Source organism: Drosophila mauritiana, chromosome 2L (genome assembly GCF_004382145.1).
Source record: "Drosophila mauritiana strain mau12 chromosome 2L, ASM438214v1, whole genome shotgun sequence".
NCBI lineage: Eukaryota > Metazoa > Arthropoda > Insecta > Diptera > Drosophilidae > Drosophila > Drosophila mauritiana.
This window is the reverse complement of record NC_046667.1, coordinates 3,536,892-3,562,351: the sequence shown is the minus strand read 5'-3', so window position 1 is coordinate 3,562,351 and position 25,460 is coordinate 3,536,892. Positions and strand designations below refer to the sequence as shown.

Here is a 25,460-nt window from a genome sequence, read left to right as displayed (position 1 = left end):
CATCACAATATCTTTTGTTGATAGACTCAGAACGATTTGTCGGCGGCGCACCCTGTTCCAAAAATTCCAGACTTTCCAATTTACTGTGCCTATTTTGCTCATTGAATATTATTAACTAAATTAAAATAAATATTTGCCTGAGATCGCCCGCAGATATTGGGCACACCCCTAATAACTGAGTCATAAAGTCCACAATACATGATCGTCGTTTGCGTCAGTTTGCCCGATCAATTAGCGTAAATGGACCCAGATCCAAATGGAAATACCTCGAAGCTAACAGCTCCCTTTCAATTCAGAGTCACGCTCCAAATTTTGGAGCCCAGCACCGATGGTCACTGGACCTATTTTGGGCTTCTCTAGGTCGGGCAATACGTCACTTTTGGCTGTTCAGACAGACCGCCTTTATTATTGTTTACCTTTGGCAACATCGCCAATTGTCACTTCCCCTTTTACCGCGTCGCCCACTTTCATTCGCAATTGGCTAATTTGTCGATGATTAAGCTTTTGATGCACTCGCAAATGGTAGAGGTGGAAAAAAACGCGAGACTCACTCATTCACACGCTCTTACCAATTGGCCGAAATTAATTTGCAACTCAGCTAAGTGCGATTGTGTGTTGAATGGGTTGCAAGAGAAGTTCGATGCGTAATTCCCCAAATCCGGCAAGGATTGTGGACAGAAAATGGGAAATCTGTCGAGTAATTGAAAGCAATTTTCATATGCTGAGCATGGGTAAACTTTTGCAGATCCCACTGTTTTGGTTTGATTTCATTTAAATAGCCTTTTATTGCTATTCTACTGCTCACTTACCACTGTGCCTTGTCAAAGTTGGTAGATCAACAGGCCATAAACAAAATCAATCCACAAACGTGAGGCAAGTCGCAAAAACATGGAAAGTTTACAACACCGTCGACGGCAGAAACGAAACAGCAACTGAAACAGCAAACGTGTGTGGCTTTTGCAATATAAATAACAAATACATTATTGTGATTTTGTTACCAACAACAGGCCTGAAACCGTGGGCATCGCCATTCCCAGTGACTCTTCAAATATTCCGTGCGCGAAACTGCAGAGCTCTTTGGTTATGCAAAAGACCTCCGAAAATAACAAACAACAGGCACAAAAACATAAACTAAACGCTGGTGGAGCCAAAGACAAACGAATCACGTCGCTGCAGCTGGTCAAGTGAAATTTTTCTTTCGTAATGAAAATCAAACATTATCCGGGCAAAGCCGTCGATGCGAGTCTCTCGCTGGAGGGCAGCAGCGCTATGGGTGCACTGTACGAGGCCAATTGGCTGAGGGCTGCGAATCAGCCCGCTCCAGCCACGACGGGCTCCAAATTGAGCAGGCAGAGCAGCTCCGCCGGCAGCAGTTTCCTCATCGAGGGCATCTCCGCCCTGAGCAAGTACCAAATGACCCTGGAGAATATCCGGCAGCTGGAGCTGCAGTCGCGGGACAAACGCATAGCGAGCACGATCAAGGAGCTCAGCGGCTACAGACCATCGGCACTGCAGCATCATCAGCAGCAGCAGATGCACAACGTTTGGGTGGCCGAGGATCAGGATCAGGAACACGAAGAGCAGGAAGAGGCTTCGGATGGAAAGGAGAAGTTGGCTAGTACCCAGGAACCCCCAGCAGTTAACCACTACGTCCTGGATCCCACGGAGAGACCAAGAGTTCCAAGACCCCGACAACAGTTCTCCGTGAAACCGCCTTCCTTGCGTCGCTCCCAAACCATGTCGCAACCGCCCAGTTATGCCACCTTGAGATCGCCCCCGAAAATCAAGGAAAATCTCAGCAACAGTTCCTCCGCCTACTCCACATTCTCCTCGGCTGCAGAGGACTCCCAGGATCAAGTAGTGATCTGCCAGCAGCCACAGAGACTGATGGCTCCGCCACCCAGAGAACCGCCTCCAGAGCCACCCAAAAGGGTATCGAAACCCCTGAGCAGATCGCAAACTTCGGTTCAGCGGTATGCCACGGTTAGGATGCCCAACCAGACCACTTCGTTCAGCAGAAGTGTGGCCAGGTCTAGGGACTCGACCGCTTCCCCGAGACGACTCAGCTTGGAGCAGGCCATCGAGGGACTCAAACTGGAGGGGGAGAAGGCTGTTCGACAGAAGAGTCCACAAATCTCACCAGCTGCCAGCAGTAATGGCAGCTCCAAGGATCTCAACGGGGAGGGTTTCTGTATCCCACGACCCCGCCTCATCGTTCCAGTGCACACATATGCCCGTCGACGCAGGACGGGAAATCTCAAGGAGCAATCTAGCGGTGGACAGGAGGAGGAAGCAGAGAAGGGTAAGGGGTGGAAGGTTTTTGATGTTTTCAAAAAAAACCAAATCAGTCAGGATAGATAGGCATAGTATCTTTTATTTCAATAGGATAGGAGATAAGATTATATATACCCAATTAATGTTAATATTTTCTCCCCAGATGGACGCGTGGAGGTTTCCCGCGAGGGCAAGTACCTCTCCACATTGTCGGGTGCGAAGGTCCTTGGTGAACTGGCGATCCTGTACAACTGCCAGCGGACGGCGACCATCACCGCGATCACCGAGTGCAACCTGTGGGCCATCGAGCGCCAGTGCTTCCAGACCATCATGATGCGAACGGGCCTGATCCGGCAGGCGGAGTACAGCGACTTCCTCAAGAGGTGAGTTGCCCTCCCCGATCGGTGGCTTTCCTCTTTGGAATACCTCCTCCATCTCCGCCTCCTCGGCCACTCCTCTCGAAGACCAGACCAGAAGAGACTTCCCCATTGCCAATCGGCGATTTAATGTGCATTTTAATGAGCCTGTGAGCCTGTGGCGATTTGTTGGCGAGATGGTGCCGACTGGTTATTTGCAATTTGGGCGTAATTAATGTTCATTTGCACTTAATTATATCAATTCCGCAGTGCAGCTCGTGTATGGTCATTACTCTATAATGGCAAATGTAAAAATCGCTTAGCTTGAGGATTTTTTTAGCCCGGTCGATTTGTGTGTTCAAATCGTGCAAGGTATGGCGAATAAAGTAAGGTAACTTTCTCCGCCGGCCCCATCGACGGCATCTCTTCAGATCGAATGCAGCATTATGGCCATCTCATCATCGTCATGGTGTTGGGCGTCCATATGACGTGCAATGGCTCAAACTCAAATGAAAACTCACTTCAGCTAAACTTCAGGCTGCGGCCAACGAACGCATAGAAATTTCTTTCCCAATGCCAGCCATGGCAACCAGTTTTTTGGCCAAGTCTGCGCGGCGGTTTCAAGTCTCACTTCCATCTCCAGTCGCTCCTGCCTCCGGAGTGACCGGCAAATTAATCGCGTTTAATTGGTCGTCCGTAAAAACTGCTAAAAACCATAATTGAGGCCTCGACCATGCACTCGTTGCCTATTCCACATTGGAGAAGTAGCGGAAAAAGCAGATTGAAAATGAAAGTGCAATGGGCTGATGATGACGATGATCATAGATTCAGATACAGATACTGCAGCTGCAACTGCAACTGCGGCTATAGACTCTAGATACATGAGAGCATTCACTGAAAAAATGCTAGCCGGCGGGAAAAAACAGAATGGGAGGAGTTCAGCTTCGATTACGCTGCTTTACAGATAGAGAAAAAGGTTTAGAAATATTCCTCAAAGGTATAACAGAATCGAAAATGCTTGATAGATAAACTGCAAATTGATTTCTATGAACCTAACAGAAACTTAGAAACGATGGCTTTGTAGAAGATAACTTGTTGATCTTTTTGTTAAGTGTAACAATAAAAGATGTGTGCGATGCACACAGAAAAGTTCCAGCCGGAGGGAAAACCGTAATGGGAGGAGTTCAGGTGGGACTTTCAGCTTGAAGATCGATGTAGGTCAACAATAGATTCCCATTACCGTGGAATTCTCTTATCTAGATCGAACTTGGCTCGGCCACTAATTACAGCACTTTCTTTGGCCTGCAACGCAGATTATCTCGAATGAAACTAACAATTTTTGGTCTTCTTATCTACCGCTAGTGTGCCCATCTTCAAAGACCTGGCGGAAGACACGCTCATCAAAATCTCCGATGTCTTGGAGGAGACGCACTACCAGCGTGGCGACTATATAGTGCGCCAGGGCGCCCGAGGCGATACCTTCTTCATCATCTCCAAGGGAAAAGTGCGAGTGACGATCAAGCAGCAGGACACGCAGGAGGAGAAGTTCATTCGCATGCTGGGCAAAGGGGATTTCTTTGGAGAAAAGGCTCTCCAGGGGTGAGTTTCATTGAAATGATTACCATTTGTACTCCATAACTAATGTGTATCATATTTGTGCTTTAGCGATGATCTGCGCACGGCGAATATTATTTGCGAGTCCGCCGATGGCGTCAGTTGTCTGGTCATCGATCGCGAGACCTTCAATCAGCTAATTTCCAATCTGGACGAGATCAAGCATCGCTACGACGACGAGGGCGCCATGGAACGCAGAAAGTAAGCGAATATTTGAAAAAAAAAACACGAATCAAGATAAGCAATGAGGAATTGAATCAATCGAAAGCAAGGTCAATGAACTACCTCCAAATCAACAAATTTTTGTTGATGTTTTAAATGTATAATTACCCGATAGTCAAGTGAGGGCTATACAAAATAACCACATTCGATTTGACTCAAACTAGTAGTTATAGTACGCTTGGCAAGATTAAAGATGATTACTTTGGTCTTAAGAAGCTGATTTAATCAAAATGTTAGTTTCCTAAAAGTCTTCAGCTTATCTTGATTATAAACCCATTTGAATGTTTGAATACATGGACTAACAACCTATCTCACTTGCAGGATCAACGAGGAATTCCGGGACATAAACCTCACAGATCTGCGGGTCATCGCAACCCTTGGCGTTGGAGGCTTCGGTCGCGTAGAGCTGGTCCAAACTAATGGAGATAGCTCCAGGTCCTTCGCCCTCAAGCAGATGAAAAAGTCACAGATCGTGGAGACGCGTCAGCAGCAACACATCATGTCCGAGAAGGAGATCATGGGCGAGGCCAATTGCCAGTTCATCGTGAAGCTGTTCAAAACCTTTAAGGACAAGAAGTACCTGTACATGCTGATGGAGAGTTGCCTGGGCGGAGAGCTCTGGACGATTCTGCGGGACAAGGGCAACTTCGACGACAGCACCACCCGCTTCTACACGGCGTGTGTAGTGGAGGCCTTTGATTACCTGCACTCGCGTAACATCATCTACCGCGATCTTAAGCCGGAGAACCTGCTGCTCAATGAACGAGGATATGTGAAGCTGGTGGACTTTGGCTTTGCCAAGAAGCTGCAGACGGGCAGGAAGACCTGGACTTTCTGCGGTACTCCAGAGTACGTGGCTCCAGAGGTGATTCTCAACCGGGGCCACGACATCAGTGCGGATTACTGGTCGTTGGGAGTGCTCATGTTCGAGTTGCTTACTGGTGAGTAAAGAAAGAGATTTATGTACAGCCATAATGTAAATAACCAATTGGTAATGCTTATTCTAGGTACCCCTCCGTTCACGGGCTCGGATCCCATGCGCACCTACAACATTATACTTAAGGGCATCGACGCCATCGAATTCCCAAGGAATATCACCCGCAATGCCAGCAACCTGATCAAGAAGCTCTGTCGCGACAATCCCGCCGAGCGTTTGGGCTACCAGCGTGGGGGAATCAGCGAGATCCAAAAGCACAAGTAAGACCCATTTCAAATAGTATGTGAAGTAGATACTATTCGAGTATTATTTTCCGCGCAGATGGTTCGATGGCTTCTATTGGTGGGGCCTGCAGAACTGCACCCTGGAACCGCCCATTAAGCCCGCCGTGAAAAGCGTGGTCGATACAACAAACTTTGATGACTATCCTCCCGATCCAGAGGGTCCGCCGCCAGACGATGTCACTGGATGGGACAAGGACTTCTGAGGAGAATTAGAACCCGTTTCCTAGACGATGCTCTCTAAACGCTTCTGCTGCAGAAAACCAGGAGGATATGAAAGCCAGGAAGGAAAAATTGATCTTAAGTGCGCCATATGTACGCCAAAGCCAACAGCAACAGTCAGCAGCTCGCATTGAAAAGCTGCCCAAAAAAAAACAAAGAAACGTAGCAGTCGCAAGGCCAAGGGCCGACACAAAAGCACAATCATCCATCGTCGTAGCTCCATTTGAGATTTATAGATACGTCTCCGTGATGTTATACCCATGATGTGCAACGCAATGAATTTATTAACGAGTTTATAACTATTATTTTATAATGAGGATATATGTGTCTAGTTCGCTTGGAATTGATGTAAATTGTAAGTAGGTCTGTGACTCTGTTCGAGAGCTCTGTTAGCCATGTGCATTGTATAAATTCAGCTATTTGTATCTATTAAATATTTTTAACATAATTATTACACATCATTGTTAAAGCATACAAATCGGGTTGCCTTATAGTCTGTAAGAGAACATTTGAAAGCAACATTTGACCAAGATCTTCCGTCACACATTTCTTAAAATTCTATGTGGCCTCTCTACTGTCTTTCATTAGTCTTAGCGATCATGTCTATTATATGTACGAATAACATGCCCTTTTAATTGTCTTTTTTAAGTAAATCAGCTAGAAATTGAATAAACAAATTGATCCGATAAATCGTTGTATCTTTACATCAATATCACAAGAAATTGTTAGATACGGCTGCCCATTGCTGCCCTCGATGGGTTTCTTCGGTTGTGGTAGATAAGATATTCAATATTACAACATTCACAGTACACTTTTTAATTTCTTTAAGTGCATGGTGAAATTAACAGTGTTTTTACAGCATGTAAAACCGCCCACTCAACTTGACCTTTTTCAAGGTACTTCCTATATGGGCGCTTCTCTGGGCACACGTTTTCACTTGGCAAATAGTGCAGTGGAAAATATGCAGTAAAAAGAGGAAACGCTGAAATGCAAACGAAGTTGGCCAAAAACGAAACTCAACTACGTGACGAACGAAAGACGAATAGCCATGCAGAGAAAGCCGAGAAAAATCAGTCAAAATGCTACACAAATTAAGTAAGAACATTCTGTCACTGACGTTAGTGCAGATCGCAACAGAAAACTGAAGCTCTGCAATTGGAGTACGAAAGTGTGACAAGAGGATCGGGTGGATATATCATTTATTTCGCAACTTAGTGATATTGCCGCCATATGTTAATGAACTGAACAAAATGGGTTTGATTTCGAGCTGGGGTCAACATTTGCTGGTGTTGCTTTTGGTTGTAGGCCTATCGTTGGGTCTTCCGAGCTTGGAAAATCAGACGCACGAACAAATCGAACAGATAATAGGTGAGTCGTGGATTTATTTAATAATAAACTATAATTTAACAATTCTATTCTGTTCTACATTCAGCCTGCAGACAGCCCAAGGCACCTGGTTTGTGTCGAGGTCACCAGTTGCGATATGCCTACAATAAGAAGACCGGGAACTGCGAGAGCTTCATCTACACGGGCTGTGCCTCCACCGAGAACAATTTCCTGACCTTCGAGGAGTGCCGCAGGGATTGCATGCAACGTCTGCGCTACTGAAGTCCTTTTTAACGATGCTTAATATATATTTGATGTCACAGAAATTGTCAAGTCATGTGTAAATCTTAGTAGACTACGATCTCTTTGGCTTCTTGCCAACTTTTTTGTGGGCTAACTTCGTTGAATTCCGTTTACACAGATAGCATAGGAATACGATCAGTAGAATTAAAGGTATCAGGATCAGGGCTACACTATCCAGTGAATGGTAGACAAGTCCATTCAGTTCTATGCCTGGAGATTGAAGTAGTCTGGCAGCAATCAATCCGTTGCTTATGACATGTTCCACAGACCAAATGGCTGATTCCAGAGGCGTCTGCTGACGTTCGTTGAACACCTTGGAGACCTCAAGAGATCGTTGGGCGTAACTGCAAAGATATGGGTTTAACTAACTTAGCTTATTTAAAAAACATTAGAAAATCACCTATTTTTACGGAGCTCTGCAAGAGCGCTTTTAAGGTTTTCTACAGTAATGTCTTGGTAGTCCAACTTTAGACCCATTCCACGATTTTGCACCGAGAATGCATTCAGGAACTGATCTCCGTAGATTGGGGTGACTAGTAGGGGTTTGCCACAATGCACCGATTCGGTGGTTCCAAGTAAGCCGCCATGGGACCAAAACAACTTTACTTTGGGGTGACCTAAAGTAGAAGCGATGTTAAGTTAGAAAATGTAAATAGCTCTCGTCTGCGGTTCACGGCATAACTGGTTTTATGTTTAGTCCATTAATAAATTGGAAACCTGCTTAGGGAATTTTAAGATAATTACTTACATAGAAGGGCTAATTGGGGAGCCCATTTGACGAAGAGAAACTTGGAGGAATCTGTATCGGGAGTCTCTTCCGCCTCCCATTTCCAAATGATCTTCAAGGGCTGGCTTTTTAGAACTTCTAGTATGGCTGACAGCTTATCTTCGTCAATACTTGAAGCCCGCACCATTGAACCCCAGCTTATGAAGATCACACCCTCTGCTGATTGGTTAAGGAAATTGACGATATTCTGTGGTAGCTCCTGCTCCGCCTTCTTGGTGATATGTACTCCTCCAATTTCCACAAATTGCAGTGATTGTGGACGGCTTCCCATTAGGGAGTAATGTTGGTTTCCGAATACAAATGCTGTTTGAGTTCGAGCCACTTCTTCCACATCTACTTGCACTCCAAGATACTTCCGCACCAGCTCGTTGTCAGCCCTGTTGGAATGGTACTTGTACAGGAACTTTAATAACTTGGCTTGAACAAAGTTGAGCAGTCGTTCGTGCCAGTTCAGCTGGCCAGCGAATCCCACGAATTCCGACTGTATGAAGGCAGGTGTGTCGGGCAGATCGATGCGATCGTAATAGTAGGGCATCAGCGCACAGGTACTCAAGCCTATAATTGGAAGGTTTAATAACTTGGCCAAGGCCAGTTGGCAATCGGAGTTGAAGTATTCCGTGAGTAGCAGATCATAGGGCTTATTTCGATGGCGATCGATGGCCCCTTCTATGTGTCCACTGGCGAAGAGGTGCTCGCAGGTCTTCTGGCCCTCTTCGTGCAGGGCCACATACTCCCGGATCAGCACTCCCAGGGATCTGGTGGGTGTGTGCTCCGTCAGGGGAACCAAGTTGATCGTGGTGCTCGACTGATCCTCTCCAGGCGCCGAAATCTGTAGCTCCTCGTAGTTGGGATAGGCTCCGGCTTGGGGGTTCTTCACGTACGAGATCACCGTGATGTCATGACCACGATGCGCCAGCTCGTTCAGGATGGGCATCACCACCTTGAAGTGGCTGAAACCGAAGTGCGGATACACGGCCAGAATATTACCGGCAGATATTGGTTGGAGAATTCCCAGAATCCCCAGCACAACAATTAACACTCCGCTGCGCAAACACGTTGTCATCGTTCCGTAGTTTTCCACCGATTGAATCGGTTACCCAACTCTCTGATCCGATAACCTTATCTTCCATTGTGCAGTGGGATTCTAATGGGATCGATGTGTTTTGGTTAATCAAAGTGTTTGTTGTGGTTTCTGATTGGAGAGTGCAATCGCAGTGAGCTGCACTTGCTTGGCTTCCAACTGGAACTGATATCGATAGTGATATATCGATAAGGCGCGGGTGACTTAAGTACTTTGTTTTGATATAATATGCAAAAGCCGGTGCTATTTCAATATAGTTGAATATCTATGGCTTATCCCTATGCATTCCCTTTTTTTTTTAAATAAATTATTCTTTATTCAATTGTGCTAAGTGGATTCCAAGAAGTCGATATTCATCTATAATCATAGCATGCTTTCAGGCATAACATAAATTCTTTGCTTGCATTGCCATCAGGTTTACAGAACTCAGCATAGGTGGCGCCACTAATGCCGCTAACATTTAAATGAAAAGAAAAAGTTTAATATATATCTGCCAAAAAGAGGATACCCTTTTTAAATCGGTTTATTTTTTTTACAAAAAAGCAATACAATATTGTGAAAAGAATTTCCCGCATATAAATAAGCATAAATTAATTCATTTTAATGTTGTATACATATTCCAGATTTCAACATAGATGCAATCTTCAAATCTATCTTAAAATATCCATTGTAAAATTAAATCAAGTTTTAGCTGAAGTCAACTGTCTCAACGACGAATGCAAAAGGGCCTCAAGATATTCGACTAGACAATTGAATTGCGATGGCGATGCGGAAATACGCCCTCAAAACACATCGATAATGGACAGTAGTAAGCGTTAATTGAACCGCAAGCGATGTGGAGCGATAATAAATGCAATTGCCATTCGAAATGCAGCCAGGCATCGAAAGAATATCCGCCCAGAGTTACAGATACAGATACATTCACACACGCAGATACAGTCGCCAGCTGCTGCAGCTGGCTGTCTGTCAAGTGCACTTTTCACTTTGAGCTGCGGTCGTCGGTCGCTGGATTTTGGATTTGGACTCCAGTTTGGGTTTGGGCATGGGCATTGGGCATTGGGTTCTGTGTCTGGTTAGGCCGGGTCCCAGTGACATGCCCGCAAGATTAGTGGCGGTAATTTGAAGTGCCTGTCCCTGCCCAGAAATGCACTTGGAGAAAAGTCCCAAGGGGTTTGCAAGGCGACAGGTTACTGCCCGAAATAATGTGTATCTTCTTAATGATGTGTTAAGTTTACATTGTACGTATGACTTATCTGCATCTTCAACTTCCTTTGAAGTATCTCAAATAGAAATATTTCATAAAATATTTTGAATATTTCCAATATTTTCCAGTGTGGCATAATTTTTGAGGATGCCAGAAGAATTGGCTCGTTGCATTAATTGGATTGGAGTCGTTCGATGATGGCTCGTTGGGTAAATTGAAAGGGAATCCAAGTGCTGGTGGGTGGTGGGGGAGTGGAGCGCTGGAGTGGCTCCACACCAGCTAATGGGAGTGGGCGTTGTGTCGACCCACTTCCCAGGCCATTTCGATGCCGATTGGCTCTGGGCGAAACACTTTCTCACACTTGATGATAGCAGCCAGTTAACGCTAAGTGTTTTTTTCTTGGTAAGTGTTCGTCTTTTTGTTTTCTCGATAAAAAGTGTGTTAAATTTTACAAAGGCAAATTGTATTTCGACAAAGCGGGGCAATTAAAAACGAACATTCCTGGCGATAAGTAGGTGCCCATGGGACCAATTATATTTCAATGGAGTGTGGGGCTGGTGGCTCTGGTTCCGTTGATTCTGGTGGCTGTGAGTGGCTTCGATCGGTAGTTTCGCCCCCATTATAAGCCCAGATTGCTGATATTGCGTTGTTTTGGTTTCTGTTTCTGTCGGAGACTGGGTTCTGAACATGAGCGGGAGGTCAAATACACATGGGAAACGCCTCCACGCTTTTGGGCACTTCTGGTCTTGGCTTATCGTGAGCCTAGTTACAGTGGATCGATCCCAAGGTTCCCAAGGCCCTTCTCCTTCGCTGGTCCCACCAAGTTTTGACACATGAATAATTTCGTCTTATCTGGCTTAGAAGTTTTTAGTTTTCCATTTTGAAAATAAGTGTTTCGATAAAGTCCGTAAATAGCTGGTTTCTAATTCAATTATTAACTGCCTCTCTTCTGAATGTCGTGATTTCACTACATAACAGAAACCAGCTGACGTCAGAGTTATATGCAGACTACCCCCAAAATGATTTATTCTCGATCCAAGTCAGTGCTCTTGTGACGCAATTCAGAAAACACGCGCCCCCATTGTCCGGCTTTAATGGTCGGCTATTTGGAGCGAGGTCCTTTTTATGGGGACCCTCTCCGCAGGACTTAATTAGAGCGCTGTTTGCACAGATTTCAGCATTTCACCATTTGAGCATTTCGCAGTTATGATCCAATTTGGCTCGTTTAAGGACACACGCCCCGGCTCATTTGTTTGCCCATTTGTCTGGCTGTTTACTTCGATTGTCGCCTGAGCATCGATGCCCAGGATTAGTAGGCAATCAAAGGAGGACACAGCACATGGGTGGACACATCGCAGGACATGTGTGCCCAGCGGGCGACGTTCGGCAGACAGCTGCCAAGATTGAAACCGGGAGTAGGTCCTACTGGGGTCCAGCGGGGGTGATCCAATTAACGTCCGGTCAAAGGCAAACAGTACACTTGGAAAACGGATAAGCCCTTTAAATTAAACATGTGTAATCTTACATTCCTATGCGCTGCGGAAGTTACTGAACTCAGAGCTCTTTACTCCAAGAGATTAAGTAGTTTAGGTTGTATCCGTTTCCAGTGCCTCTTTTCTCGCAGTGCACACCTTTCCCTAGCAACTAATCGAGCTCGTGCCTCCGGACAATGACGGGTAGCTATCTGCTGGACTGAGCAGGAGGAGGAGGGCTGTTAGCAGATAACTGGCCAATCTCGAGTCCGAAATGCAGTTGCAGTGGCGGTCACTTGGAGCTGCAGTTTCCTGTCCCCCGTCGAGTGCCGAATGTTGAAAGTCGAATGTCGAATGCCGAGGGGCGCATTAAGGTGGACTGCACGAGCTACTTGAATTGGTTTTCGGTTTGGGTCGCTTCGATTCGATTCGATTCGATTCGGTTTGGGGCATTTGGGTACGTGCACCTAAAGCCCACTGCCACTTGTGTTAGCCACTCAATGGATTTCAGCTGATGTAAGCTGCTCCACAGCTAGGCAGACAATCGGCGATAGCTTATCGGGGGGTTTGACTTGGAGGAGCTCTTCTGGTCGGGAGCTTAACTGCAACAAACATGCAGACGAGAGCTTAACTGCAACTTGTCTATTTCTTCAAGGGCTGTGATTGCACGCGATAAGCGAGCATTTGAATAGGCTCTAATCAACGTAATGCACTGACGACTAATGATAGATTGTAACTGTAACTGAATAATTATTTGTTATGTTAAATGAAATGGTGTGTACTTTGAAAGGAGAAACACTATTTGCATTTCAGTACCTTGGCCCCTTTGGCAAGGCCACTTTAAGTACCAATTTCGAGTTTGCTGTCGCCTTGGCAAGTGTTAAAGTAACTTGATTCGTGCGCCGAAAATTCGGGGAAATCGACAATGGATCTGTTTGTCCATTACTTGATTTCGCATTCCGGATTCCGGGCGTACGCCTCTAAAAAGGAAGTCCCGAGTGGCCGGGGAAGGGCGTGCGCGCCGTGTAAACAAATGGAGAGGTGCGCACGCGCAATCCTCGAGTGCAGTTTTTGGTCGGGAGGGGAAATGGCCGAAAGGGAACTGGGCAGTCGGCATGTTTTACACGTGAATTACGATGACAAAAAGGCCAATAAAACGGGCCAACAGGCAAGGGCGAAGTGAAGGTGAAGCTGTTGCCGTTGCTGTTGGTGAAAAAGCAGAAGTTTGTCCTTCCGCCGCTTACAATATCTCATAGTTTGCGTATCTGTAGCTGCGCCTTCACCACGCGACGCGTTTTATGGCCTTTGTGCGCATTCGTGGAAACTATTCAATTGATTCGAAATTGCTGCAATATAAACGCAGTGCTGCCGATCGGATCTCTACGGATCGTAGGTAGAGGCCCCTGTCCATAAAGCCATATTTTCGGGATCGGAATCGGGATATATGTACATATATCTGCTCAGGGACGCGCGTGTGTTTTTCAGGCACCGGATCGGTATTGAAGTATTGGAATCGGAAAGTGTGGCGAACTGCCTGGCAATTTGTTTACGGCCGGGGACAAAAGTCAGCCGAAGGTTGAGAAATCGAAGACCCAATGATGTTGCAATTATTGAACCTTCTGTATTTTCAAATTTCCATCATTAATAACACAGGCGGGGACCAAGGTGAAACATGGTTCCAGTTCGGATCGCCTCGCATCGTATCGGACGACTTGCTGTGACCATTAGCGAGTTTCGGCGGAATACGCGTGAATATATCTGCTAACAAAGCGCGACTCGAGCGCATCAATTGAAGGTGAAGGAAGGAAATTTCAGGAATGCCAGAGGAAACGCCGCAGGTAGCCCTCCGCCTGGGCCCGGGCCCACGGAACCCATGGAACTCCGTGAAACCCCTGAAGCCCTGGAACCCCGCGACTCAACTTGAGCATTAACGGTCCCAGCGAGGAGCCGGTGCTAGCATAAAGATCACCCATAATTATTCATCTTGGGTGGGGTTCCGCATCGCAGTTGCCAGTTCGCAGTTCCCAGTTCCCTGATCCGTAGACGTGAAAAACTGAAGGAAACTGAAACGCAGAATCTTCGCCTTGGGACCGCTCACTGTGTTTGTCAACGCAGATGCTAATCACAGCATTAGTCGCAGAGATTCCACTTCAGAGGACTCCGAGGATTCCTTGGCATTCGATATGCCAGTTCCGAAACCCAAAACTCTGATGGTTGGGCTAACCTCGTACCAGCGGCCAGCGGCGACTCAAGGCCACTGGCGTATAATTGCAATTGGATGGATGTCCAGTTTTCTCGGATAAAGTTGTCCCCGAGTATTTGGCAAACAGATAATTATTTGTAACTAGTTAGCAGCGGGATCTGCAGCATAACCTGCTGGATATCCAACCTGCCATGCAGGATGCGTGTGGTCCAAGGTGACGGAGCGGGCAGTCTGGGGTTAACCGTGGACCCAGGTTCGATTAGTTGGTCACCTAATGGAGAGATTTGCTGGCTGTTTCTCGGGACTCAAATTAAGACATTAACGTACGGCGTTTTCTAAGAAGGTTAAAGGATTACAAATAATTTGGCTTACAATATTGGGCGAATTGTATTTGGATGTTAGAATGAATACTCCCAGTAATAAAAACTAATGAAAAACTAATGAAATGTGGATGAATAGATAGTGAGTGCTGTCAAGTGGGCAGGCATAAACAAACCTCTGGTTTTTCGTGTAAAGATACGTTTTATACTTAAGTCTTTTTACGATTCCGACTGGCACTCCTGGGAATCGATGGCCGCGATATCTGAAACTTCGCGCTCCGAGTTTAGTGGCATCGATGTTTTGTGACAACCACAAGAGTGCATAACATGGCTCCTTTCGCAGGCCTGTCAAAACGAAACCAAACCAAACCGAGCTGATAAGCAGGCTTGGAATTTTAAAGGAGTGTGGTTCGGTCGGTAGTGTGCTAGGACCCAGAGCTGGAACTCCACGGGCAGCCACTTGAGTGGTGCAACTATTTACTACCGTATTCGGATCTCCAGATTCCCCGAACCGGGCATTAGCCTTAAGTAGTCGTAAAAAGGCAACTGCGAAAGCCGGCAAACGGCCAGCACTCCCCAAAAAAACACACTTGAGATGCAAATGGAAATGCGATTATGGACCACACACAGGCGTCGGTTGGCCATCCGGAGATTTGACCAATAAATTCCAAATACTTAGTTGGAAATGGAAGCACTTTGGCCCAGTGCCTGAAAGTCTCTGCCACATGAATACAATGTCGACAATTAGTCTCAGGGAAAATGTAAACAAACTTGGGGGAGTGGAGGAGAGTTTTCAGAAATTGAAATTCCGCATCGGGTTACGGCGTATGGGTTACGGTCCATGGGTTACGAACTGGAGATCTGCTTTCTCCGCTACAGATCATTGGGAATTTTTTCCGTAATTTATGGATAGCGCCGCACTGTAAACAGTGCCCTAATAGCCGGATCGAAATAGCCAACATAGCATGTAATCGGAGCAAACAAACACTTGACACTCCCGCAAGTGGCGCTGAAGGATCGGAATTGGGATCGGAGGATCGCTGTCCTGGAGGATCCTCCATCTGGCAGGGAGCTGAGGCCCTTGGACCTTGTTTTTTGTGGGTCGCACATGTTTTGGCATCATAAATCACGCCGTGTCAGGGGTGCGACCTTTCGTGTCGTTCAAAACGCATTTTCACACTTTTCGTCGCCCCGTAATTTGAATACTTTACGAGGGCTCGCGAGATCTTCGCTGGAAATCATCGAAAAGCGAGAAGCGCGCCCCTTGGAGCATTATTAATTACACACTTGTCTTGGATTACATGGCCAGTGATGTGGGGCCGATTCAGTCACCATGATTATCTATCAATGGGTGGCCATCACCCCAGATTCCGATCGCCAGATCAAAGGCCCTGGCCCTTCATCAATACTCGCCGTAATTAGACGTGGCTCACTCCGAAGCGCGAACACTCTCCCCGGGTGTTTTTGGGCTAATTGAAAAGATCGATCGCCAAGTGAAGCCATTGATGCCATTTCAATTAGTCCTCTGTGCTGATCCCCAGTTGAACCCTAGCCACTCCATTATTAATTAATCAAAGCCTCGTTTCGAAAGGAAAACAAAGTCAAGCTGACTCTTAACCCTAGGTGGGCTGAAGAAAGATCAAAATGGACGGCACTGCAATTCAATAAATGTTGTAATTTTATTTTAAAGCTAAATGTAAAAAGTTATAAAACAATCCAATATATTAATAAAAGTTCCATATCAAATTTCTGCCTTTCCCTTGCTACCTTTCCAAATTTTCCCCACACCATTCGATTGTGGAAGCCCAACCTTCCGCTCACTCAATCAAATCCATCAATGGGTTAATTCGGGGCGCGCATTTTGATTGGCGGTCGGCGGTTTACTTTGGGGGCTGCCGACAGAGAGGCCATGGAAATGGGTGCCCGCCCAACCAGCGAACCCCTGAACCACCGGATAAGTTAACCACCATATCCACCGAGCCATCCGCCATATTGCTAAATCACAAACGCAAATAAAGCATAAAAGGAAAATAAATGGAAAAGGAGGGAAACAGCCGGCGAAATATGAAAGTCGACCGATGTTTATGACAAGCGCGGCGGCTAAAATCAAAGTCTCTGCCTGGTCACCCGTCTCTTTCTGCCGCCTCGCCCCATCTCCCTCGCTCCCGTGGGCCGTGGGCCATCGTAAAGGTGTTGTCGCCCCTCGCGCCGTTTTTTTATTATTAGATTTCTACCAACTCATTCTGTTTTTGCGACATTTTCGTGGTACTTATCAAAATACGGGGTTGGCTCCGACTCCGTTTATTACCATACGGCAAACAGCGACGCAATCGCGGTGGGGCTGTTATGGGGATGGGAACGGGATGATATGATGGCATGATGGTGACTGCCGCCCGATCGATAAGCCAGCCGGGGAACGAGGTGCTTTCAGGTAGCTGACAGCCCACAAAGCGCCGATATCGAAATCGATGGGGGAGGAGTTTCGCAAGGTGAGTCATGGATTCGGGTGGATATCAAAGGGGCTGAAGCAATCCAATTAACCAGAAAATGGTAACATATGATATTTTTATTATCCAGTCCTTAAAGCATTATATATGAAAATTACAAATTTTTTAATCTTATATTAAATAGGCAAGGCAATAGATAATACCTCTTGTAGATATATGAATCCTTAAATTTAATTACATCGAACTTCGGCTTATACTTGTGTGGTAATCCTAGCCCGAATTTGTTTACCAGCCCGTGAAAGGATTTATCTAATTATTTTGACAAATACAGGAAAGGATTGCCCTTGCGGGGAGTTGCTCACCAAAAACCGAACTCGGCCCTAAGCTCGTTGGATTCGCTACAGGAAATCGCAGGAATCGCGGGTTTGTTGTGGGGGAGTTGCCTTGCGCAGCACTAATATGACCAGAGAAGTCAACTGCCCTCCGGATCAATCTAATTATTTTGCCAAATAAAGTGCAACCCTTCTGCGGATCAACCCTTCCTGGATTCGCTACACTCAAGATGCGAGGCGAAAACAGACAAGGACGCGAACACGGAATGTGCAAATGCTCGAAGGATACTCGGTCCAAGTTCAGTAATCCCTTAGCTACTCCTTTTGTCCGCGATAGCGATAGGGTCTTCCAGGTACGATGGTCGTGCGTGAGCTAGGGAATATCTGGTGATACATAGGTACCTCGTTTCGGGAAGGAGTAAAAGTGCGACGCGCCCACCGCAATGCGAAAGACAATGGCCCCGAAGCCAAAGTCCAGTTCAGGGTAACGTTTAGGGTTAGGTTTTCTAGGATACCAGTTTTACGATGCCAGCGACAATACCGATGGCATCCTGGCTACCTGGCTGCCCCGGCCCGAAACTCACCCGTCCACACCCCTTTAATTACGCTAGTAAAGGGTACACCCCTTTTTCCGACGAGCCAGCGTTTTGGTTTTGGTCGCGGCAACTTAGGGCCATGGTGTCCTTGGGTTTACGATTCGCGGAGTCGCGGGCGTGACGCGTTTATGGTGTGTTTAGATACTTTTCGCAAGCAATTCAAATCGCAACAATGCCGCGTGCACCCGTCTTGTTCCTTTTCGACGGCAGCCTTGACTCCTGGACATCCCTTCGTCCACGGCTGGGTAAGAGATCCCAATAGATTTACCTAATTATCAGGCGAATCCCAAGGACTTGAACAATTTTAGCGACTTTTTGGCGTTTTGCCGGCGAAATCGAGGTTGCGAAATGGTTGTTGTTGCCCAGTTCGTTGGAAGCATTTCCAATAACTGAAATTGTTTTTTCCTTTACCTCATCGCAGTGGCTATAGTTGGTCTGTTTTCGCCATGAAATTGCAAATTGCCTTTGAACGAAGCCTTGAACCGAGGCTTTTGGCCCTCTTCCATCTTGACTTGATGCCTGAGAAAATTGTGCTGCATTATACGAGTGCCCCTCCCCCATTTGGGAAAATTATATAAAATTGTTTCTAGAGAAAGAAAATGGCGTACTGAAATCTGTAAGGCATAAAATCTATAGCACAAGTTACTTACAAGTTGCACGGAGAACTTCATCATATAAATTTGATTTCTAGCTGTGATTTTTTAGCAGAAGTCTAGTCATAAAATATATTTTCTCACTACTATTACTTCCTCGAATACACCAAAATCTACGATGACTTCTTTCAGTAGCCCAAAGAAGTTCGATTCGAAGGAAAAACTTCGAGATTTCCCTACAAGTGAAGGTCACCAAGTCGAGATTCCCAAAAAAAGGCCCCTGCCTCATTTTCCACGGCTAATATAAAAAGCGATTTTGGTGGAAGAGCGAAACCCCTGGCATATGGACCACTAAAAAGTCATTTTACAATTATTGCCGATGACTTCGCGCACTGCGATGCTGACATTTCTGCTCTAAAAAATCTAATTTTATTCGTGGAAACACGAAAAAATACCATAAAATATGCATGGCAATGGTCCAAAAAAAGAGCAGACAATGAAAGCAGACCAAAAAAACAGAAAGAACATTGCTAAAAACCGGGTCAGAGTCCGGAGATCCGAGAGTCAAGAACCAAGGGTCTTCTGCGAAGTGTCTTTGGGCGATTTTATGATGCCAAAGAAGCGACTAAGTAAGTTGTCATTTTCGGTTTATGATGATTTTGTGATTTTTTGCTCTCGTTGTTATATTTTTTACGCTCTACATTTTTGTACTTCGAATTTCGATTTTTTCGCTGGCCAGGGGCCAGGACCTCCGCAAAACAATGGCAGGCTACTAATGTCGAGCAGGCCGAGAGTTTTATAGTTTTTTATGGCTTTATGGCCGAGCCAATGACTTCTTTATTGGTGCAGGTCCTTGGCCCGGAGGAAGCGTCTCAGGTCTTTCCAAATTATTTTTTATTGCCATCGTTCCTGCTTTCCGCATCCCTAGGATTTGGTTTCCGTTTCCGAGTGGCGGAGGATCTCCACACTATAGATCTCGCGTTTTCCACATGCAAATAGTGGGACATGTGTTTCCCCCGGCAGAGGGCTAATCCTTTTGGCCATGTGTTGACAGGCGCAACAACAATAGTAACAATATTAGTACCGACAACAAATGGATATAGCAGGAAGTCAGCCAGTGCGATGCCATATATCATGTGCTGGGAAATATTCGGCCTGTGTCTTTCATGTGTCTCCACTCCGCTGGTGTTTATCTATTTATTTATTTATTTGCCTTTGTACACTTATGACATGATGTTAATTACCGCTCGCGACTCCACAGGCCGAAAGGCAGGGAACCGAAAGGGTGGGCGGAGTCCGGGCCGTCACTTTGAAATGGAAAAGTTCGCCGACTGTTTGCCAACCGTCAACAGCGGCGACAATTGCCAAACGCCGAGGCTAAAGCTATCCGACTCTGGCAAACCGACGGCACATCCGATCCGATGTTGGAACGGATCGAAGATCGAAAATCTACAATCCCAGAGTTTCAGACACACGCACTCTGGGAAAAAACGTCCTGCAGCAGGACCTTTGCCTATTGATTCAGCCTGTTTGATCTTTGGCTCGCCGCCGCTTGGGAAAGTTTGTACTAAATGTTGTGTAAATATTGCTTAATTTAATCACCCAAAGTCAATCCTGCCAAGGATCGCTTGTGACGGAGTGTGTCGCAATGGGCTTAGTCTCAGGATCCTTGGGTCCTAAGTCCGTACACGGGTAAAACCAGTCAATGGGAATGTTTCTTGTTTTGCCAAGTTAAAGGATTAGTCGCAGATCCATTGCGGAAATGCTTCACCTGGAAAGTCGACAAGTCAAAGTCATGGGAATGTACGGAATTCGGAAGCAGGATAATAGGATATGCATTATCCATGTTTTGTCGGAGTTGGGAAACATCTTATAGTTTGCGGAAAATCCAACCGAAGAATAGGATTTAATTCGGAAGCATAAATATGGAAACTATTCATTAATGAGGAAAATTTCCTTATTAACAATTCGCATTTTCTTGAATATGAAAAATTCGGCTTAATTATAAATAGCCCGAATAATATGATAATAATTATAATAATTGCAAAGATAGTTATCTACAGTATCTTACAATTCACAACTACTTTAATTTAATGCTTTAATAACTATTGATTGGAAACATGCAACCAGTAGAACTGCTCTTTTTTAACCTTTTTCTATGACTATAACTACTTCTCGTTTCCAAGCAGTTGGCTTCAAAATAGGTTAAGAAAACTGTCCCTAAAGTGCACCTGCTTGTCTCGATTCAATTACAAATTATTAAATAATTATCCAAGTGAGTAGCATGAAGCATTTCGAATGAGGAACTCATTAAAGATGATTTGACAAGCTCGAGTCGCACTTCGGTTGAAATCGGTGAAAGTTCAACTATTACTTAACAACTACTTTAACAACTAAATTACAATAAATACAATACTGAGTCAAATAATTAAACAAAAAAAAAAAAAGAAACGAAAATAAATGGTGTGTGAAAGGCATACCCAAAACTAACCATTGATTGTGTACAATCTTTTTAATGAAGTTTTCAATTACATTACCATTACCTCAAACTCGTCGTTAATTTGCTGTAAAATATGTCCGGCATATCCTGCCGGAAACCCTTTTAAAAGCCAATCAATTTTCGCTACAAACGGCCGTTTCCACCCACTCGAAACTTTTATCGCCATCGCTTTGAAGCGGCTAATTGAATTCCAGATTAAAGTGTAAAGCGAAATGGGGGGAATAAAAAACTGATTTGTATTGCAAATTAAAATTTAAGTGAAAACGAATCAGGCGCAAACACAAACAGGGACAATAGATTACAATATCCTGCGGCGCAGACAGCACGACATTAAAAAGGCACGAGGACCAGCGAGAGCTGGCGGGGAATGGGCATGGGCATGGCAATGGAGGTGGAAGGGACGCGCCAGGACCTTCGTGCAGCTGCTGCTCCTGCTGATGGCACATGCGCCTGGGAGGGCTGCGTTTCGGGATTGGGACTGGGATGCGGGCTGGACTCCAGCGATGGCTGCCTGCCATCAGCGGCAGAAGCAGCAGCAGCAGCTACAGCAGCAGCAGCAGCAACGGCAGCAGCAGCAACTACGGCAGCAACATCGGCAGCAGCAGCAACACCAACAATATCCCAGGCTTGCGACCGTCAGGCCAACGGTTTCCGCTTGCTTACTGCTGGAACGGAAAAAGCCACGGCACATATATCCATGCACATCCACAGGCACATTCAGTCGGAGCCACATCCATGGGATAGTAGATACCCAACGCTGAGGGCCAATCCGAGAGCAGCAGGTAGGCGTGGACGTATCTACCATTTCCAAACAACTTCAACCCCGCCACAGGCAGCTGCCGTTGGTCGGGCCGCTCGCCACCCTCGTCGCCCTCCTCCGCACTTCTCGGCCGGTTCAAAAACGGGTCGCCCTGCCAGCAGTTGCAGTCAGTTATTAACGAGCGCTACTCCCAACAGCAACATCGCTCAGCGGCAGCAGCAGCAGCAAAAGCAAAAGCAACAGTAACAACAGCAACACGAGTCACTCAAACGTGGAAGCGAGACGGGAATATCAGCACTCCACTCGCCTCGTTTCACTTCGATTCACAAGCGTTTGAGTCGGAGAGCGGCGAACGGCCAACGAATTCAGTTTGTGTCGAGACGTTGTCGGTGGCACGTCGCATCCAAAAGAACGCTCAGTCAGCTGGGAAATATACTGAGAAAAGATACAATCGCAGATACAAGTGCTAAGCCAAAGTGAACCGTGCAGTTCGCGCAACTAAACAATTTTAAGCCAAATAAAACTACACAAGGCCAACAAAGACAGTATAATGTCTTCCACATCGGCCTCGCCCATCAGCAACATAACCGTGGATGACGAGCTCAACTTAAGCAGAGAACAAGGTGGGTTCAAGTTCAAAACTGGCTCAGAACAAGTTGGCAGCTGGCAAATGCCGACGGCTAAACGGATTACTATCTAGTTTCAAAAAATTTCAAATATTTGAAATTTGAAAGAAGTGCATTTATCTGAATTGAAAACTAACCTTGTTCATTTCTTATCCTTAATTTTTAGACTTTGCTGAGGAGGATTTCATAGTGATCAAGGAGGAGCGCGAGACGAGTCTCTCCCCCATGCTAACGCCCCCGCACACGCCCACCGAGGAGCCGCTGAGGAGAGTGCATCCGGCGATAAGCGAGGAGGCGGTGGCCACCCAGCTGCACATGCGACACATGGCCCACTACCAGCAGCAGCAACAACAGCAGCAGCAACAGCAGCAGCAGCATCGCCTGTGGCTGCAGATGCAGCAGCAGCAGCAGCAACATCAGGCTCCACAGCAGTATCCGGTTTATCCCGCAGCCAGCGCCGATCCCGTGGCCGTGCACCAGCAGTTGATGAACCACTGGATCCGCAACGCAGCCATCTACCAGCAGCAACAGCAGCAGCAGCAACATCCGCACCCCCATCACCACCACGGGCATCCTCACCACCCGCACCCACATCCCCATCATGTGCGTCCCTATCCCGCTGGCCTCCATAGTCTTCATGCCGCGGTCGTGGGTCGCCACTTCGGAGCCATGCCCACCCTGAAACTGGGTGGTGCCGGTGGAGCGAGTGGTGTTCCCAGCGGCGCAACTGGCAGCAGTCGGCCAAAGAAGCAGTTCATCTGCAAGTACTGCAACCGGCAGTTCACCAAGTCGTACAATCTGCTCATCCATGAGAGAACCCACACGGACGAGAGGCCCTACTCCTGCGACATCTGCGGCAAGGCCTTCCGGCGGCAGGATCATCTGCGGGACCACCGGTACATCCACTCCAAGGACAAGCCCTTCAAGTGCAGCGATTGCGGCAAGGGCTTCTGCCAGTCGCGCACCCTGGCCGTGCACAAGGTCACCCATCTGGAGGAGGGTCCGCACAAGTGCCCCATCTGCCAGCGGAGCTTCAACCAGCGGGCCAACCTCAAGAGTCACCTCCAGAGCCACAGCGAGCAGAGCACCAAGGATGTGGTGGTGACCACCTCACCAGCCACTTCACATTCCGTGCCAAACCAGGCATTGAGTTCGCCTCAACCTGAGAATTTGGCACAGCATCTGCCCGTCCTGGATCTATCCTCGTCATCCTCGAGCTCAGAGAAGCCCAAGCGGACGCTTGGCTTCACCATCGATGAGATCATGAGCAGATAGATTGAAGGACCAGCGAAACCCGGTATCCGGTTTCTTTTGAGACATTCTAGAAGAGATTCAGAGAGCTGGACGGCCGCCAGGCATGGGAAATGCCTGGAATGGAAAACCAAGCGAGTCCAGCCCGCATTCTGGCCAAAGGTGCAAGTGGAAAATCCTCGCCAGCAACTCGCAATCGCAACCCAGTGAGCAGAAGAGTCATCCTCCGTGCAATCGGTTCTATGTAGCAGACCCCAATTGCGTTAAACAAATGCCAAAGTCAAATAGCAGAGGAAAACTGATGAAAAATCCAATGAAAAGTATTGCTAGCACAAGCCTCCTACAAATCAATTCCAAAACACACACACAACTGTAAACTATAAACTTAAATAAATAGCACTTAATTTACATTGTAATCTAACTATATATTATTGTATGTACCTTATAGTCGTAGTAGCCCATTCAGTTCGTAGTGCTTATGGATTAAACCAAATGTTATGTTACAATAGCTCAATCAAACAAACCTCAAACCCGCTTTGGTTATTGAAAGACTGTTTTAATTATTATATTTAAATAGTACTTGAATAAATCAATCGATCGATTGTGTAATGTTAAACCCCGACAAGTGTCATGATTACTTACTGTTTAGACTTAACAACTTAATTGTCGCTATAGCAATTGTGACCATGCACAACGATACAACGATCTCATTGTCGTCTATATGTATGCTTCAAACATTCGTATTGATATGAAGTTATCACAAAAATACTTAAATATAAACTCAAAGTAATTTTCAACTGAAATTTAATAAGACTTTTTATGAACACGGGGATTTTGTGTTTCCAGGTACTCGGCAATGGCAATTTCGCCTTGATTTATCATTCCTTCTACTAATCTTTATGGTGTACTAAGTTAAAGTCATCTGAAAAGATTTAAACAGCAACCACTATTAAGATTACTTTTTGATCCACCTACTGATTGAAGATCCAAGCGGACTGAATGATTTTGATCTAGTTTTAATCACTTTGAAATCTTTCTTATCCGATGACTAACTCCCACGCCATCCCGATTTGGAATTTTTCTCATGCTGCGAAGATAACTCAGTAGACTGAAATCGTAGGACCATATAAGTTGAACCATCAAACATCAGCTGTCAAAATTTATTAACCATCCGAATATAACTCAGTTTTTATGCAGATCGCGATTTGCGCATTTTTAAGCAGCTCTATTAATTTTCAGGTTGCCGATTAAGTAAGCAGAAGTCTCGTCTCGCCACCAAAAATATTCAAACTGTCGCATAAGTTAATTTATGAAATCGAATCGAATTGAATTTGATGTCAGTTTTGCTATGATTTTGTCATGACTCGGTTTCAATTTCGGTAACACTATGGTTATTGTTTAACTTTGAGGTGTGGTCCAAATATTTATGGCCTGTGTTTCAGTTTTGGGTTTAGTTCAGTTTTCATTGTGGCTTCTCTTGAAAATCGGGAACGTGCCAAATGCCTTGCAAAAGGTATGTTTGATTCCCTTTTCCAGTTTCTTCCATTGGCAATTGCATTTCTCTTAGCACGCTTCTTACTCCGAACTGTCAATTTCAGATTGTGATCTTTGTCTCAAAATCGAGCATAGGATTGTCTTTAATTGAGGCCTGAGGTCGTTCTGGTTACCCCCGGGGGGAACCCGCATGAGGGGTCTGCATCTGCCTCATTTGCTGCTCGATTTCCATTTCCATTAGCATTTTCCATTTTCCATT

The 25,460-nt window shown here is 45.9% G+C and overlaps 4 protein-coding genes across 6 annotated transcripts in view; 3 read left to right on the top strand and 1 right to left on the bottom strand.

Annotated features, from left to right (window-relative positions):
* The window catches only part of LOC117150979 (cGMP-dependent protein kinase, isozyme 2 forms cD4/T1/T3A/T3B), a 29,531-nt gene extending 22,935 nt beyond the window's left edge, over positions 1–6,596 (top strand). For 2 of the 3 annotated variants that reach the window (XM_033318171.1, XM_033318170.1), the window contains exons 5-10: positions 2,438–2,657; positions 3,993–4,229; positions 4,296–4,445; positions 4,788–5,407; positions 5,474–5,663; positions 5,725–6,596. In XM_033318171.1, coding sequence (XP_033174062.1) covers positions 2,438–2,657; positions 3,993–4,229; positions 4,296–4,445; positions 4,788–5,407; positions 5,474–5,663; positions 5,725–5,890 — 1,583 coding nt within the window. In that variant the 3' untranslated portion in view covers positions 5,891–6,596. Of the gene's footprint in view, positions 1–1,007; positions 2,303–2,437; positions 2,658–3,992; positions 4,230–4,295; positions 4,446–4,787; positions 5,408–5,473; positions 5,664–5,724 lie in introns of all 3 variants that reach the window. The other variant, XM_033318172.1, reaches the window with a different exon arrangement.
* Positions 6,597–7,003: 407 nt separating this feature from the next.
* LOC117151002 (kunitz-type serine protease inhibitor) lies at positions 7,004–7,527 on the top strand. The gene is made up of 2 exons (XM_033318208.1): positions 7,004–7,274; positions 7,339–7,527. The coding sequence occupies exons 1-2, from the start codon at positions 7,157–7,159 to the stop codon at positions 7,512–7,514; spliced, it is 294 nt and encodes a 97-aa protein (XP_033174099.1). The 5' UTR covers positions 7,004–7,156; the 3' UTR covers positions 7,515–7,527.
* On the bottom strand, positions 7,269–9,548 carry LOC117150988 (UDP-glucuronosyltransferase). Its single transcript, XM_033318190.1, has 3 exons — positions 8,284–9,548; positions 7,936–8,152; positions 7,269–7,879 (listed from the first exon to the last, which is right to left on the bottom strand). The coding sequence occupies exons 1-3, from the start codon at positions 9,383–9,385 to the stop codon at positions 7,588–7,590; spliced, it is 1,611 nt and encodes a 536-aa protein (XP_033174081.1). The 5' UTR covers positions 9,386–9,548; the 3' UTR covers positions 7,269–7,587.
* Positions 9,549–21,993: 12,445 nt separating this feature from the next.
* LOC117150990 (protein odd-skipped) lies at positions 21,994–24,323 on the top strand. The gene is made up of 2 exons (XM_033318194.1): positions 21,994–22,453; positions 22,623–24,323. The coding sequence occupies exons 1-2, from the start codon at positions 22,381–22,383 to the stop codon at positions 23,729–23,731; spliced, it is 1,182 nt and encodes a 393-aa protein (XP_033174085.1). The 5' UTR covers positions 21,994–22,380; the 3' UTR covers positions 23,732–24,323.
* The last annotated feature ends 1,137 nt before the right edge of the window (positions 24,324–25,460 follow it).

Coding starts and splice junctions, on each gene's coding strand:
- LOC117151002 (XM_033318208.1), top strand. CDS start 7,157: ATGGGTTTGATTTCGAGCTGGGGTCAACATTTGCTGGTGTTGCTTTTG. Junction 7,275..7,338: donor ACAAATCGAACAGATAATAG/GTGAGTCGTGGA, acceptor TTCTACATTCAG/CCTGCAGACAGCCCAAGGCA.
- LOC117150990 (XM_033318194.1), top strand. CDS start 22,381: ATGTCTTCCACATCGGCCTCGCCCATCAGCAACATAACCGTGGATGAC. Junction 22,454..22,622: donor CAACTTAAGCAGAGAACAAG/GTGGGTTCAAGT, acceptor CTTAATTTTTAG/ACTTTGCTGAGGAGGATTTC.
- LOC117150988 (XM_033318190.1), bottom strand. CDS start 9,385: ATGACAACGTGTTTGCGCAGCGGAGTGTTAATTGTTGTGCTGGGGATT. Junction 8,153..8,283: donor TCCCCAATTAGCCCTTCTAT/GTAAGTAATTAT, acceptor CTTCTACTTTAG/GTCACCCCAAAGTAAAGTTG. Junction 7,880..7,935: donor GCAGAGCTCCGTAAAAATAG/GTGATTTTCTAA, acceptor ATATCTTTGCAG/TTACGCCCAACGATCTCTTG.